The 12,217-nt window shown below is 35.2% G+C and overlaps 1 protein-coding gene across 6 annotated transcripts; it reads left to right on the top strand.

Annotated features, from left to right (window-relative positions):
- Positions 1 to 1,091: 1,091 nt before the first annotated feature.
- stx16 (syntaxin 16) lies at positions 1,092 to 10,764 on the top strand. Of its 6 annotated transcripts, none has more exons than XM_032550074.1 (10): positions 1,092 to 1,306; positions 1,394 to 1,537; positions 4,932 to 4,943; positions 5,070 to 5,177; positions 5,264 to 5,404; positions 6,746 to 6,908; positions 7,011 to 7,099; positions 8,068 to 8,211; positions 8,916 to 8,996; positions 9,380 to 10,764. In XM_032550074.1, exons 2-10 carry the CDS (start codon positions 1,412 to 1,414, stop codon positions 9,482 to 9,484), a joined length of 969 nt encoding a protein of 322 aa, XP_032405965.1. In that variant the 5' UTR covers positions 1,092 to 1,306; positions 1,394 to 1,411; the 3' UTR covers positions 9,485 to 10,764. The 6 variants fall into 6 exon arrangements, with proteins under 6 accessions (XP_032405965.1, XP_032405968.1, XP_032405970.1 ...); XM_032550077.1 differs by having other exon boundaries at positions 1,093 to 1,306; positions 1,394 to 1,492; XM_032550079.1 differs by lacking the exon at positions 4,932 to 4,943 and having other exon boundaries at positions 1,093 to 1,306; positions 1,394 to 1,492.
- Positions 10,765 to 12,217: the final 1,453 nt, after the last annotated feature.

Raw genomic sequence — 12,217 nt, 5'->3', positions numbered from 1 at the left:
GGAGGAGGAGCTTTCAGCGACATAATTACAGTTAGTGGCACCACCCAGGCCCCGCCGCCGACCTCACGCCCAAACACACCATACTTTATTTCTTCCCACTACTATTCGGTGCCATTTGGCCATTGTAAGTTTATATAAAGTATTGCTTTTCTTGATTTTATTATTTAATGTGATACAGGGCTTGTTAGACAACAAGAAAATTATATTGCTGAAAGTCTTACAGGGATCAAATATCCACCATGTTACAGGCAGAGCTGGATAGAGAATAGTTTAGTGAGTGACATTTACTTGAGTCAATTTTTTGGGGAAAAAAAATTATAATTTTAGGAGTTTTTTTTTTTTTTACTAAACTGTACTTTCTATTTTTACTTGAGTAATTTTAAGTATTGGTATTCGGGTGTAAATTTTCTGGAGAAACTTTTTTGGTATAGGGAAGTCACACGTAAAAGATGAGATGAATTAAATTAATTTTAGCCCACTTTTTCCACTCTATTTCTATTCAAATCTAGGTTAAATTTTAAATGCATTGTAGTTCTTTTTCTATGTCATATGAATTAAAAATAAAAATTATATAATTATACTTCCCTTTTCACCTTTTTTTTGTTTGTAGTATGACTGCTAAAAACAACTTATTACTAAGTAGTTCCTCAATATTTCAGACTTCATGGAAACCTAATGCTCTTATCCTTATAAATATTATAAAGAATTGTTTCTATTTAAAGAATTAAAATAGCCACTCAACCCTGAAAGAATAAAAATATAGACAATAGATGGATTGATGTTTTAAATGATTAAGCTATTAAAAATGTTGCTAATTGGGGTATTTTAAAAATTTGCTATAATAACTGAAATAGCATTCTGTTCGCATTGAAATAACAATGCATTTGTGCATTATTTTTTTACAAATAATTTAACTGGCTGCAATGTATCCTGTCCTGCATCAGCATGAGCCATTACTCAGAAAAATTACGGTGCTTTTTAAACCTGACAGTGTTTTTTAAAAAAGAAAGAAAGAAAGAATTTTAATTGAGGCACTAGGGGGCGACATATTTGTAAAGTGCAGATGAGGGTAGCAGTAGAAGAAGATGCGCTAAACGCAGATGTTTACGTGTTTACGTACACTTACTTCCGTAGCTCTCTGAGAGAGGAGAACCCGTTTCCAATTTGACCATAAATACAAAATTGCCTTGAACTTCCGGGTTTTCTCTCGATGCTAAAAATTTAACGCTAAAGAAGCTTTGACAGCTCAATGTGATCGGAGAGATTTGACGTGCTGTAACCGCGAGATTTCCCTCACTCTTCACAGGTAAAGCTAAAGCTAGCAGCGCGTCATTGGAGATAATTTACTAAATCATCGGCTGATCCGCAGTCAGTTTGTCCTCTGTTAATTCAGAGCTCAACAAAGGCAGTCATGGCCACTCGGCGTCTGACCGATGCCTTCTTGTTAATGCGGAACAATGCGATCCAAAACCGGCAGATTTTGGCTGAGCAAGTGAGTACATACGACCCCCGTCTGAGTACACGTAGCAATGCTGCGGTGAGTGCTCTGCATCGTTTTGACATTTTACTGTGTGTGTTTGCATGTAGTTAGTCCCTGAGCCCGCGTAGCTAGAGCCACCTGGGCAGCAGTAGGTATTCTGTGTTGTCAGAGCTGATGTGGCCCCTTGTTTCACTTCATGACTGATTGATGAGAGTGAATCAGGAGGACCAATCAAGGATGGCTTGTTGCCCGCAGAAGCTAAATCGCAGCTATAAACGATGAAGAATGACATTTGTTAAATATTAACCACCTGCTAAAGTCTGTTTTTAACACCATTGAAATCACTCGTTGCTGTTAAAAGATGTTTACATGTGTCCTCGTCTGTAAAATCTGTGCTGTAGTCTAGGTCCATCCTGTGACTGTAGCTGGTTTCCTCTGTGACTCAGACATGTTTTGGATTGGCTAAGTCAGACCTCTGTTATTTTTATATATATATTACTAATTCATTAAAAGATCCAAAGCTAGGTTTGATATTCAGGCTTGTAGATCAGTATTCACATCCCTTGACCTTTTTTAACTTTTTGTCAGGTTACAACAAACTCATACTCATTTTCACAAGTGTTTAGTGGAAGAAAAGGGACACATGTTGGTTGGCACCAAAAAGGTTTTCATCAACGATTTCCCATCTATTTTTTCCATTAACTGTGACATGCTTCCTTGTCCTTGTTGAAGCAAACTTTCCCCACAGCATGATGCTGCCATTACTATGTTTCACCCTGGAAACAGGGTTTTCATGGGGAGGTGCAGTGTTAGTTTTTGTCACACTTATTTTTATTATTATTATTTCACCTAAACACCATTTTGTTCAATAATTTTCCCACCTGAACCCAGGATCCTAGACTTCTGATTAATGCTGTCCTTCCACAGCCTGTCAGTTCATTTCTTAGTAGGCTTGCATACTCTTATTTTGAGGTTTCTGTGATATATTCAAAGTTTTGAGTATTTTATAACAGCTTTCTTGAAACCTCTTCCTTGGCCTGACTGCTGTGTTCTTTGGTCTTCATTATGCTAATTGTTCTTTAACACTTTTTTTTTTTTAACAAGCACCCTTCATAGAACATCTGCATTAATACTAAGATGAAATTGCATACCGGTTATTTGTAAAACATTTGTAAATAATATATCCCATTTCACAATTATGATCTATGTTATAGTCTATAAAATAAAATTGCCACACAATACGTTGAAGTTCATGGCTGTAATCTGACACCAACACTTTAGAAAAAAGTTCAAAGGCAATATGAATACTTTTCTGAGGCATTGTGAGAGACAAATCACAAATCATCACATGGTATGGAATCAAAATCTCTCCACAAAGGTGCAAAATGAGTCCAAACATTTTCCCTCAGAGCCGCTCTTATGGAAGGCAAACATTTTTATTTGAGGTCTTTCTTCCCAAACTTCTGTTTTTCCAAAAGGGCTAACCCACAGCTTGAAAACCCAGAAAGGGCAAAGCGTGGTATCAGATTACCAGGGAGCCTAAACAACAGATAGTTGACATTCCTTGCCTGCCTGCAATGAAAACTTCATTTATTGTTGATCATCTGATGTGATAAATTTCATTTACAGGGCGATATGAGTCAGACTAGAGACAGCCTTTGTTATAAATCCTGATGTTTGCATGCATGCTGAAACCTTTGCAGAAAACCATTCCTCTTCTTACTCCCGGAAACATTCTCTAAGCTGTAGTCTAAGCTCGGCTGCGACTATCACACTCTGCTGTGAACATTTCCACCACATACCTGCTCAGCTCACATTCTCTCACAGAAACACGAACAGATCAATGTTTCCATTTATTAGATTAAAACCCACTCAAGTAAAGCTGAGTATTTGCAGTCTGACATGTCTGGTGCAGGTGTTTAGTTGGTATTCTAAATTTAAAAAATCGGTATAAATAAGAAAATAAACATGTAGCTCACCAGTTGTTCACATGAAAGCAAAGCTGGACTAATTTTACAGGAAATAGTCAAGTTCCACACAACAAGCAAACACTTTATTTTGTGAGGAGGTAAAGATTGATCATCCATTGTTGGTGATAGTAAACTCATATTTTAAAATGTCAGATCTTTATTAAATGTAGCTGTTTTTCAGTGTTATGGTTTTACTCCACTTTATTGGAGAATACTAACAGAATTTCAATGCCCTGACAAAGTATTCATATGCTTTAAACATTTTAACATTTTGTCACACTACAACAGGGGTGTCAAACTCCAGTCCTCAAGGGCCAGTGTCCTGCACCCTTTAGATGTGCCTCTGCTGCACCACACCTGAATAGAATAATTAGATTATTAGCTAGGCTCTAGAGAACTTATCTACGCAATGAGGACGTAATTAAGCCATTTTATTCCAGTGTTTTGTACCTGTGGCACATCTAAAAACTGCAGGACAGTGGCCCTTGAGGACTGGAGTTTGACACCTGTGCACTACAACCTTTAACCTCAACATATTTTATTGGGATCTTATGTGACAGACCAAAACTTAAGTACACTGCTGTATCGATTATTTAAAATGGAGTATGGTACTCCAAACTTACCAAGACCAGGGAAGGTTAGCAGTAATTAGGAGTAAGAGGCCTGGCGGTAACTGTAGAGGAGCTGCAGAGAGCCACAGCTCAGGTGGGAGAGTCAGTCGACGTTAAAACTACTGATATTCGTATTCTTCACCAATCTGCAGTTTCCCAAAAACAATGTAGGAGAGACGGCAACATGTGAAGGAAGAGACTCATCAGCTGAGACTGAAGTCAAACTTTCTAACCTACACACTAAATGCTGTAAATCTGTCACTGCGGGATGAAAGATGGTAGTGGCAGCATCATGCTGAGGTGATGTTGGACATTGACACATGGCATACAGTCTTCATACAGTCTGACTGAGTTTGAGCTGTTTTGCTAATCAGAATAGACAAACGTTTCAGTCTGAAGACATGGGGAAACTAAAAAAGCTGTAACTGCAGCTAAAGGTGGTTCTGAAGAAAGGGTTAAGTAATTTTTTTATTTTAATTCTCCACTTCAGATGTTCTATTACATAAAATCCCAATATCATACTGTGACGTCTGTGGTTGTTATGTGGGAAAATTTAATAAGAACTTACTGAGAATGGTATTTTTTTTTTCTTTCTGTATGGGAGCTTGCACGATCTAACTTTGCCTCATTGCCTCTCAGGGATGTGGTTGATTTATTTCTTACACTAGTAACACGCTTGTGTACATTATGAAGGACTAATATGAGCTGTCAGAACTAATAATGCTCATTTTTAACCGAAAATAGACAACAAACCTTTTCTTTGATATTTGCAGGGGGTTTTTCTGCGTTTCAATCTGTTATTTCTGCTTTTCTCTCCTTTTCCTTAACCTGGCTGGATGGAAACACTCTGCTCTCTGACAATCACATTAGGAGCTTGATGAGGTACTACTGTTGTTTTCCCTTCATAAAATTAAGCGAATAAAAGTAGAGCTCTACAATCATCATAATCATCACACCATTTCATTGCTATAAGAAACATTTTTATACAGATGTCTGCTTTTTTCTAAGTTGGCTGATGACCGGATGGCTCTGGTCTCTGGGATCAGTCTGGACCCAGAAGCTGCTATCGGCGTCACAAAGAAGCTGCCTCCCAAATGGATAGAAGGGGTCGACGAGGTAAATCTGATCATCGGTCGAAAAGTCTTCAGAAATTAAACATTGAAACGCGCAGTACTGATGTTTTTTGACTGCTGATCTTCCAGATCCAGTACGACATCACACGGATCCAGCAGAAGATGAGGGACCTGGCTTTGCTTCACGACAAGCACATGAACCGTCCAACGCTGGATGACAGCAGCGAGGAAGAGCACGCTATAGAGATCACTACCCAGGAGATCACGCAGGTGCTTTTGTTAACCGCTGTCCCCATTTGGATCAGTTTTGGTTTGAATTACAATTCACCTTTTTTTATCTAATTTCAATACTCGCCTTCATTAGTGTTCAGATGAGGAGTGGAATCAGCAACTTGCCTACAGGAGCAACTTGCGTATAGTTGCAGAGGGTACTTTAGGACACAGGTTAAATTACTTAGTGCAATTTTATCATTGAGGAGCAAATAATTACTGCTTTTAAAAATATTGATATTTATTGAAAATAACAGTAGAGAAACAAAAGCAACAGGCTCAATACTTTTAGTTTTTGAGGTATGTAAACATAATTATGTGGAGTTTATTTTTGTCACAATAAATAAAAAATTGACAATATACATTTTGCAGTTACATTCGATGGTAAAATAATTGATCATTAGCTATCTAAAATTAATGATAGATCTATTTACTGTAGCCTTTCCCTATGGTTCTACATTAGCTTTAGCATTTATCTATGTCTGTCATCGTACGCTTCGTCTCACTTTGTCAATGTAGTGGTGGTTTATTTCTTGAGATCTTATATTGTGCAGCACTTTGACTTTGTTAAAAAATAAATAATTAATCTCTGCTGAAATTTTCTTTTAAACTGTTCCTAATTTCTTCAATTAGTCTGCTGATTTTCTCAAATAAATAATGTGCTAAATGGAGCAACATGACTTACAAAGTGTGACTAAACATGATTTTAAAGTATTGTGCAGACATCTGAATTTATTTATTTAATTGCTTTGGAAATTATTACTGGTTAACATGTTGCTTTAGCTGTTCATATCTGACCTTTATTAAAGGGGCAAGTTTTTTTTATATTTTTGTAGTTGTGCAGCTTTGTAGGAACAGCAGCTTTTATTTATTAATTGAGATTTATTTGTGTAATTTTCATTTTAAAAATCTCTTCTTTATATTTGCACCTTTTATAAAAAAATTCTTGAACAGTAGAGGAAAACCCAGAATGATTAAACAGAGATGCTTTTGACATCGTTGACTTAATACGAACAGAAAAACGTCAAATAAAAACATGACCTCTTACCTGAAGGAAATGTATCTCTGTTGGACTGTTTCCTCCATCAACGTTCCCTGGAAGACTTTTGGCAGAGCTGGAATTGTACGACCAGTTTGCTTGGTGTAGGTTAAATGTCTGGAATGGTCTGCGTAAATAAGATGTGAATTGTGAGTTGTGACAGGGGTGGACGTGTGTATGTGTCGATATAAAACAGTTATTGAAAATAAAAAGTTTCTTTTTTTAAAAAAAAGAAAAAACATGACCCCTTGTCCTGCATTGCGTGCGTTGGTTGACGGCTCATGATCTCGTCTTCTGCTCAGATGTTCCACCGATGCCAGCGATCCGTGACGGGCCTGCAGTCTCGCCGGGGCCACTGCACCGAGCAGGAGGAGAGGCTCTTGGTGAACGTGGTGTCGTCCCTGGCACAGAGCCTGCAGGACCTGTCCACCAACTTCAGGCACACGCAGTCCAGCTATTTAAAACGTAAGGAAGTTCTTATTCTGTTCAAGATCATCTATGTAGATCCATCTTGGATGGCGTTTCTTTTATTTTGCTGTTTTCATCATGCGGACGGTAATGCGCCAGGTATGAAGAATCGGGAGGAGAGATCGAAGCACTTTTTTGATTCAGGACCTTTAATGGAAGAGGATGAAGAGTTGGCTCTGTATGACAAGGTGAGAGGATTTTGTTTCCGTCAGCAGAGTGAGAGCAGGACGGCATTGCTGCAGCTGAACGATGATTATGTCATGAACAGTTTTCGTACATTTTAAGGTTTCGTTTATTTGATGTAAAACACTCAGACACACACATAATAGTTATTACAATCACTTAACCCTCCAGCTTCAAACCAAAGAAATTCAAAGCAAAGTCAAGTAAAAATAATTCATAAGTGTTGTATAAATCAAAAAGGTGTAGGCTGAAGCTATTTGGGTTTGTTCCACTCTTCATAACTTTAGTATAAGTAAAATTAACAGACAAGAAAAGAAAAGAAAAAAACAGATTAAAAAGTAAGTAAATCGCCATCATGAAGTCCCTTTATCGCTTTCAATCACTCTATGTTTTAGTTTATTTTTAAACTGTTATGTTATTACTGTACTTAGTTTAAGATCTTCAGGCAAACTATCACACTGATTAACTCCAGCAACAGAGATACACATACTTTTTAATTTTGTTCTTGGTTATTTTGGTAATTTTATTTATTTTTTTAAATCTAAATAAAACTGAGGTGTTTTCATGAGTCTGCCTGTTTGTCTCCCTCTTTTTGGTCATCTTTCACACATTCTTGCTTTATTAGAATGAAATGTAATGATGAATTTAGAAGTGGTATTTTGTTTTTAATTAATTGATTCAGGACCGCATTAACTCCTTTTAAGATGGTAAAAATATATTTTCCGTGAAAGTGAGCAGGATGAAAGTATTAAGAAATAAAACTGCCCTGTTTATCTCTCATTGTTTACATTGACTAGAGCCTGTAAATGTTTGGCAACGGTGTTATTGATATCAATTGGTGACATGAACTCATTAATATTGATAAATTACTGTTGCATTATGGGTTGCAACAGCGTTTGCTAAGGTTTTCTGTGCTTATTATCCTCCCTTCTTTGTGAGTGTGTAACAGGGTGTGTGAATCTTGGTTTTGCAGGGGTTCACAGATGATCAGCTGATGCTGGTGGAGCAGAACACGGTTCTGGTGGAGGAACGGGAGAGGGAGATCCGACAAATAGTGCAGTCCATCTCGGATCTGAATGAGATTTTCCGGGATTTGGCGGGAATGGTGGTGGAGCAGGTACTAAAAGGAGAATAATTAGTGGAATAATTGTAAATGCTACATTTATTTTTTCTCTTTTTTATTGGTTATTGTGAACATTTAAGTCTTTTTTTTTTTTTTTTGAAAACAAGATTTTGAGGGGATCTTTGTCATGTTGGTAGAATCCTTGAATCTTTTTGCAGCTTTTTATTTATTTTTTTCCAAAACAAGGTAATACTAGGGTTTATGGTTGAGGCTGCTATATTTTAAAAAAAACTGCAGAAAAATTTACCTAGCAAATAAAACTTTAAAAATAATTAGAAAAAAAAAACTAGACACAAAAAATCTAGCAGCCAGAAAAATATTTAATCAAAGAAGGAAATAAATACCTCTTTTTTTTGTTGTTGTTGTTGTCATTTTTTTAATGTCTAAGCACTTAATCAGACATTTTTTTTGCACTAATATATTTTTACCCAAAGACTAAAGCAGACATTTTGGTCATAGAAGGGCGTAAGATATAATAGAAGAGAATGCATTTGATACCATCTCTGTATGAAAATTCATTCATATCACTACATTGTAGAGATTATCTTTGTAAAGTAGAAACATCCTTAGTTAAAAGTGTAGACATATTTGGAAATGGAGAACTCTTAAAAACACTGGCATTAGCTTTACAAAATAAAGTGTAACTCTGGCTGTTTGTACTTTGTTGTTCTAATAAAAATGCTTCTATTTTCTCAAAGGGAACTGTTCTGGACAGAATTGACTTCAATGTGGAGCAGGCTTGTGTAAAAACAGATGATGGACTAAAACAGTTACAGAAGGTAAACAAAATACCTTCTGCATGTCATATTTTGCGTTCTGGATGTTTCCTGTATGAACCATCCAGTTATGATCGTAAGTTTACGAACACATGATCGGCAGGCCTTTCAATAATAAATTTGTTTGTTTTTTTTCCAAAAAGTGAATGATGACAAAGCAATTAACGTAAACGTCTTTGAATCTAACTATTGGTGACATTGCATTGTTTTTATCTGCAGTCATGAATTTGGATGGCTTTTATCATTCATTTGCTTAAGTGTTAAATGTCAACAAAAAAGTATTTTAATTTTTAAAGACAATAATAAAAATCCACAGGCTAAATTAATGATTCAGGATCTAAATTTTTATGTTTGTCTTTATGTTTTTTCTTCCCTTTCCTTCTCAGGCGGAGCAGTATCAGAAGAAAAACAGGAAGATGCTCGTCATTTTGATCCTTTTTGTCATAGTCCTTGTTCTAATTATTATTCTTTTTGGAACAAAGTTTAAGTGAGGCATTCCTCCGGCTTTGTGTCCATCTGTTTGGTTTTTGTCGTGTGTCTGTTTGGACTTGGACTCTTCTGGATTCGTCTTGAAGCCGTCAAGAAGAATTCAACATCCCTCCAAGTGCATTTTCAGCGGTGTGGAGATGCTTTCTGCCTGCTGTCCAATGAAAGAAGCGAATCTTCAGTCTGGTTAAACACGAAGACTCTGACAGAAGCCCCGTCCACGCTGACATATCTGTGTCTTAACGAAAGGAAAACCCCTTTAATGTTGAAGTACTCATGATAAACTGCTAAGACGGAGCATTTTCTGCTTAAAGTCGAAGCACAGGTGGTGATGAAGATCAGTGACTTCTGTCTAATATTCTGTAATTTGGTTTCTGATGGGGACAAGAGCTGGTAAAAATCTATGTATTAGGTGTGATTTCACTGCAAATTCACTTTCAGCTCAGCGTTATATTTACATCTCAGTATTTGATCTTTTAAAGATGTAAAGAGGATAATATTAGCATTTGGGTTTATTAGAGAAGCTGTTTAGTTCCAAAAAAAAAAATCCTTTGGTTTATTAACTACCTGTTTTTATTTAAGTGGCTCTAATTTTAACAACATGGTTCTCTTGGAACCAATTCAATGATCTTTAGTCTTCTGTCACATTCGCTATACTTTGAATGAAGTGCTCATTGTAAAAACACTTGTTTTTATATTCCATGGTCCATGCATAAAGTGCTACCTTTAAAAACTCTTGCAGTTTGCACATATTGAGGGACTAAGAGGAGAGGAAAGTTATGATGTAATACTACTGTTGCTTGTATGATAAAAAAAAAAAAAGAATTATTTATTTTCTGATACCTTAAAATAATCCAGAGGTGTTTCCTGTAGATTTACTGTACACTGAGTAGAGTATGTTTAAAATAAACCCACTCCACTGAAAACTGTGATGTTGTCCAACGCAGGCAGTCGTTTGAACATATCCTCATCAGTTTTAGGAGGATTATTATTATTATTGTTGTTTCTATTTCAGTTTGGACACATTTCATTCAAGTGTGTTTCAAATTCTCTTCATGTACTTTCTCATTTTAAAGACTGAGAAGCTTAAATGATAGCTTTACTATCTGTACTTAAACCTACACTTCATACAACTGTCCAATCATCTGTGTCGTTGATGTGGAGTTTTGTTCGTGACGGACAAAATGGTCTTTGTGGTACTACATGTATGCTTTGGTTTTTGAAGTGAAACAGTGGAGGACATGGCTGCTTTTTTTTAAAGAAAATAAAGCTGAAATATGACGTGTTTTGTGTGTGGTGACCATATAGAGGCTATGATCTCAAACTGGATATCAAAGACAGCAAAAAATAAAATGGCATAGTTTAGTATATTTCATCAGTTAATGTTTGGTCTATTACGGTTTTGGTACCGATTAATATCCCTTGCAAACATTGCATTTTGGGAACTCTGTCCCTCCAGGTTGCTTGCTGTATAATATTTAGGATGTTTAGTGGTGCCCCCAGTGGGAGGACACAGGGGACCATGGCCACCGCTGGTCAAATACTGGGGATCCTATGTTTTTATTTTGATTCTTGAGGGATTTTCAGCATGAACGACCCGTTTTGTTTTGTTTTTTTAATTGAATGATAAATGCACACAGAACAAACATTACAGACCAACAAATTTGTGCAAAATAACAGGATAAAAGAACGAATAACATCACCAAAAATAAAGCAAACAAAAAAGGAACAACGGAAACCAAGGAGGTATACATTAAGATCGATACGTTCAAAACGAAGAACATAATTAAATGGTGTCACAACGAAAACAATGAAATTGTTTAACATATTTGGGCTAGCCCAAATATCCATCCACCCATTTTCTGTACACCCTTGTCCCTTAGAGGGGTCAGGAGGGACGTTAACATATGTTAATATATTGCATAATATATTATTAATATATTATGCAAATAATACATACATAATAATGTTATTAATTAGTAATAACATTAATATGTTTATAACATTAATATGTTAATAATCTATGTTAATAACCTGTGTTAATAATACAGGTTATGTTATTAACCTGTGTTATTAACCTTAATAGGTTAATAGCATAGGTTATAAACCTATTAAGATTAATAACCGATGTTATTAATATTAATAACATAGGTTATTAATATTAATAACATATTAGAGGCAGTATATGTTAATATGTTACCTATGTTAACCTATTAACATAGGTTAACATATATATATATACGGTATATATATATATATATATATATATATATATATATATATATATATATATATATATATATATATACATATATTAATAACATATTAATATATGTTATCAATAACATATTAATGTTATTAATTAATAATAACATTAATATGTTAATAACCCTTGTTACTAACATAGGTTAATATGTTATCCTATGTTAATAGGTTAATATGTATGTTAACATATTAACCTATTAACATAGGTTAACATATTAGAGTCAGTACAGGTTAACATATGTTAACTATTTAAACATATGTTAACCTATGTATAAAGGTTAACATATGTTAACCTAGGTTAACCTAGGTATATATGTTAACATATAAACATATTAATATTAATAACATATTAGAGGCAGTATATGTTAATATGTTAATATATTAACATATATTAACATATGTTAACATATGTTAACCTATGCTAATATATTAACATAGGTTAACATATGTTAACCTATGTTAATAGGTTACCT

The sequence above is a fragment of the Xiphophorus hellerii genome, chromosome 20 (genome assembly GCF_003331165.1).
Source record: "Xiphophorus hellerii strain 12219 chromosome 20, Xiphophorus_hellerii-4.1, whole genome shotgun sequence".
NCBI classification, from domain to species: Eukaryota; Metazoa; Chordata; class Actinopteri; order Cyprinodontiformes; family Poeciliidae; genus Xiphophorus; species Xiphophorus hellerii.
This window is presented reverse-complemented; position numbering and strand designations above follow the sequence as displayed.

Excerpts from the sequence above, each read along its gene's own strand:
- stx16 (XM_032550074.1), top strand. The coding sequence starts at position 1,412 with ATGGCCACTCGGCGTCTGACCGATGCCTTCTTGTTAATGCGGAACAAT. Across the intron at positions 6,909-7,010 it reads GCAGTCCAGCTATTTAAAAC|GTATGAAGAATCGGGAGGAG; the intron begins GTAAGGAAGTTC and ends GTAATGCGCCAG. Across the intron at positions 8,212-8,915 it reads CGGGAATGGTGGTGGAGCAG|GGAACTGTTCTGGACAGAAT; the intron begins GTACTAAAAGGA and ends ATTTTCTCAAAG.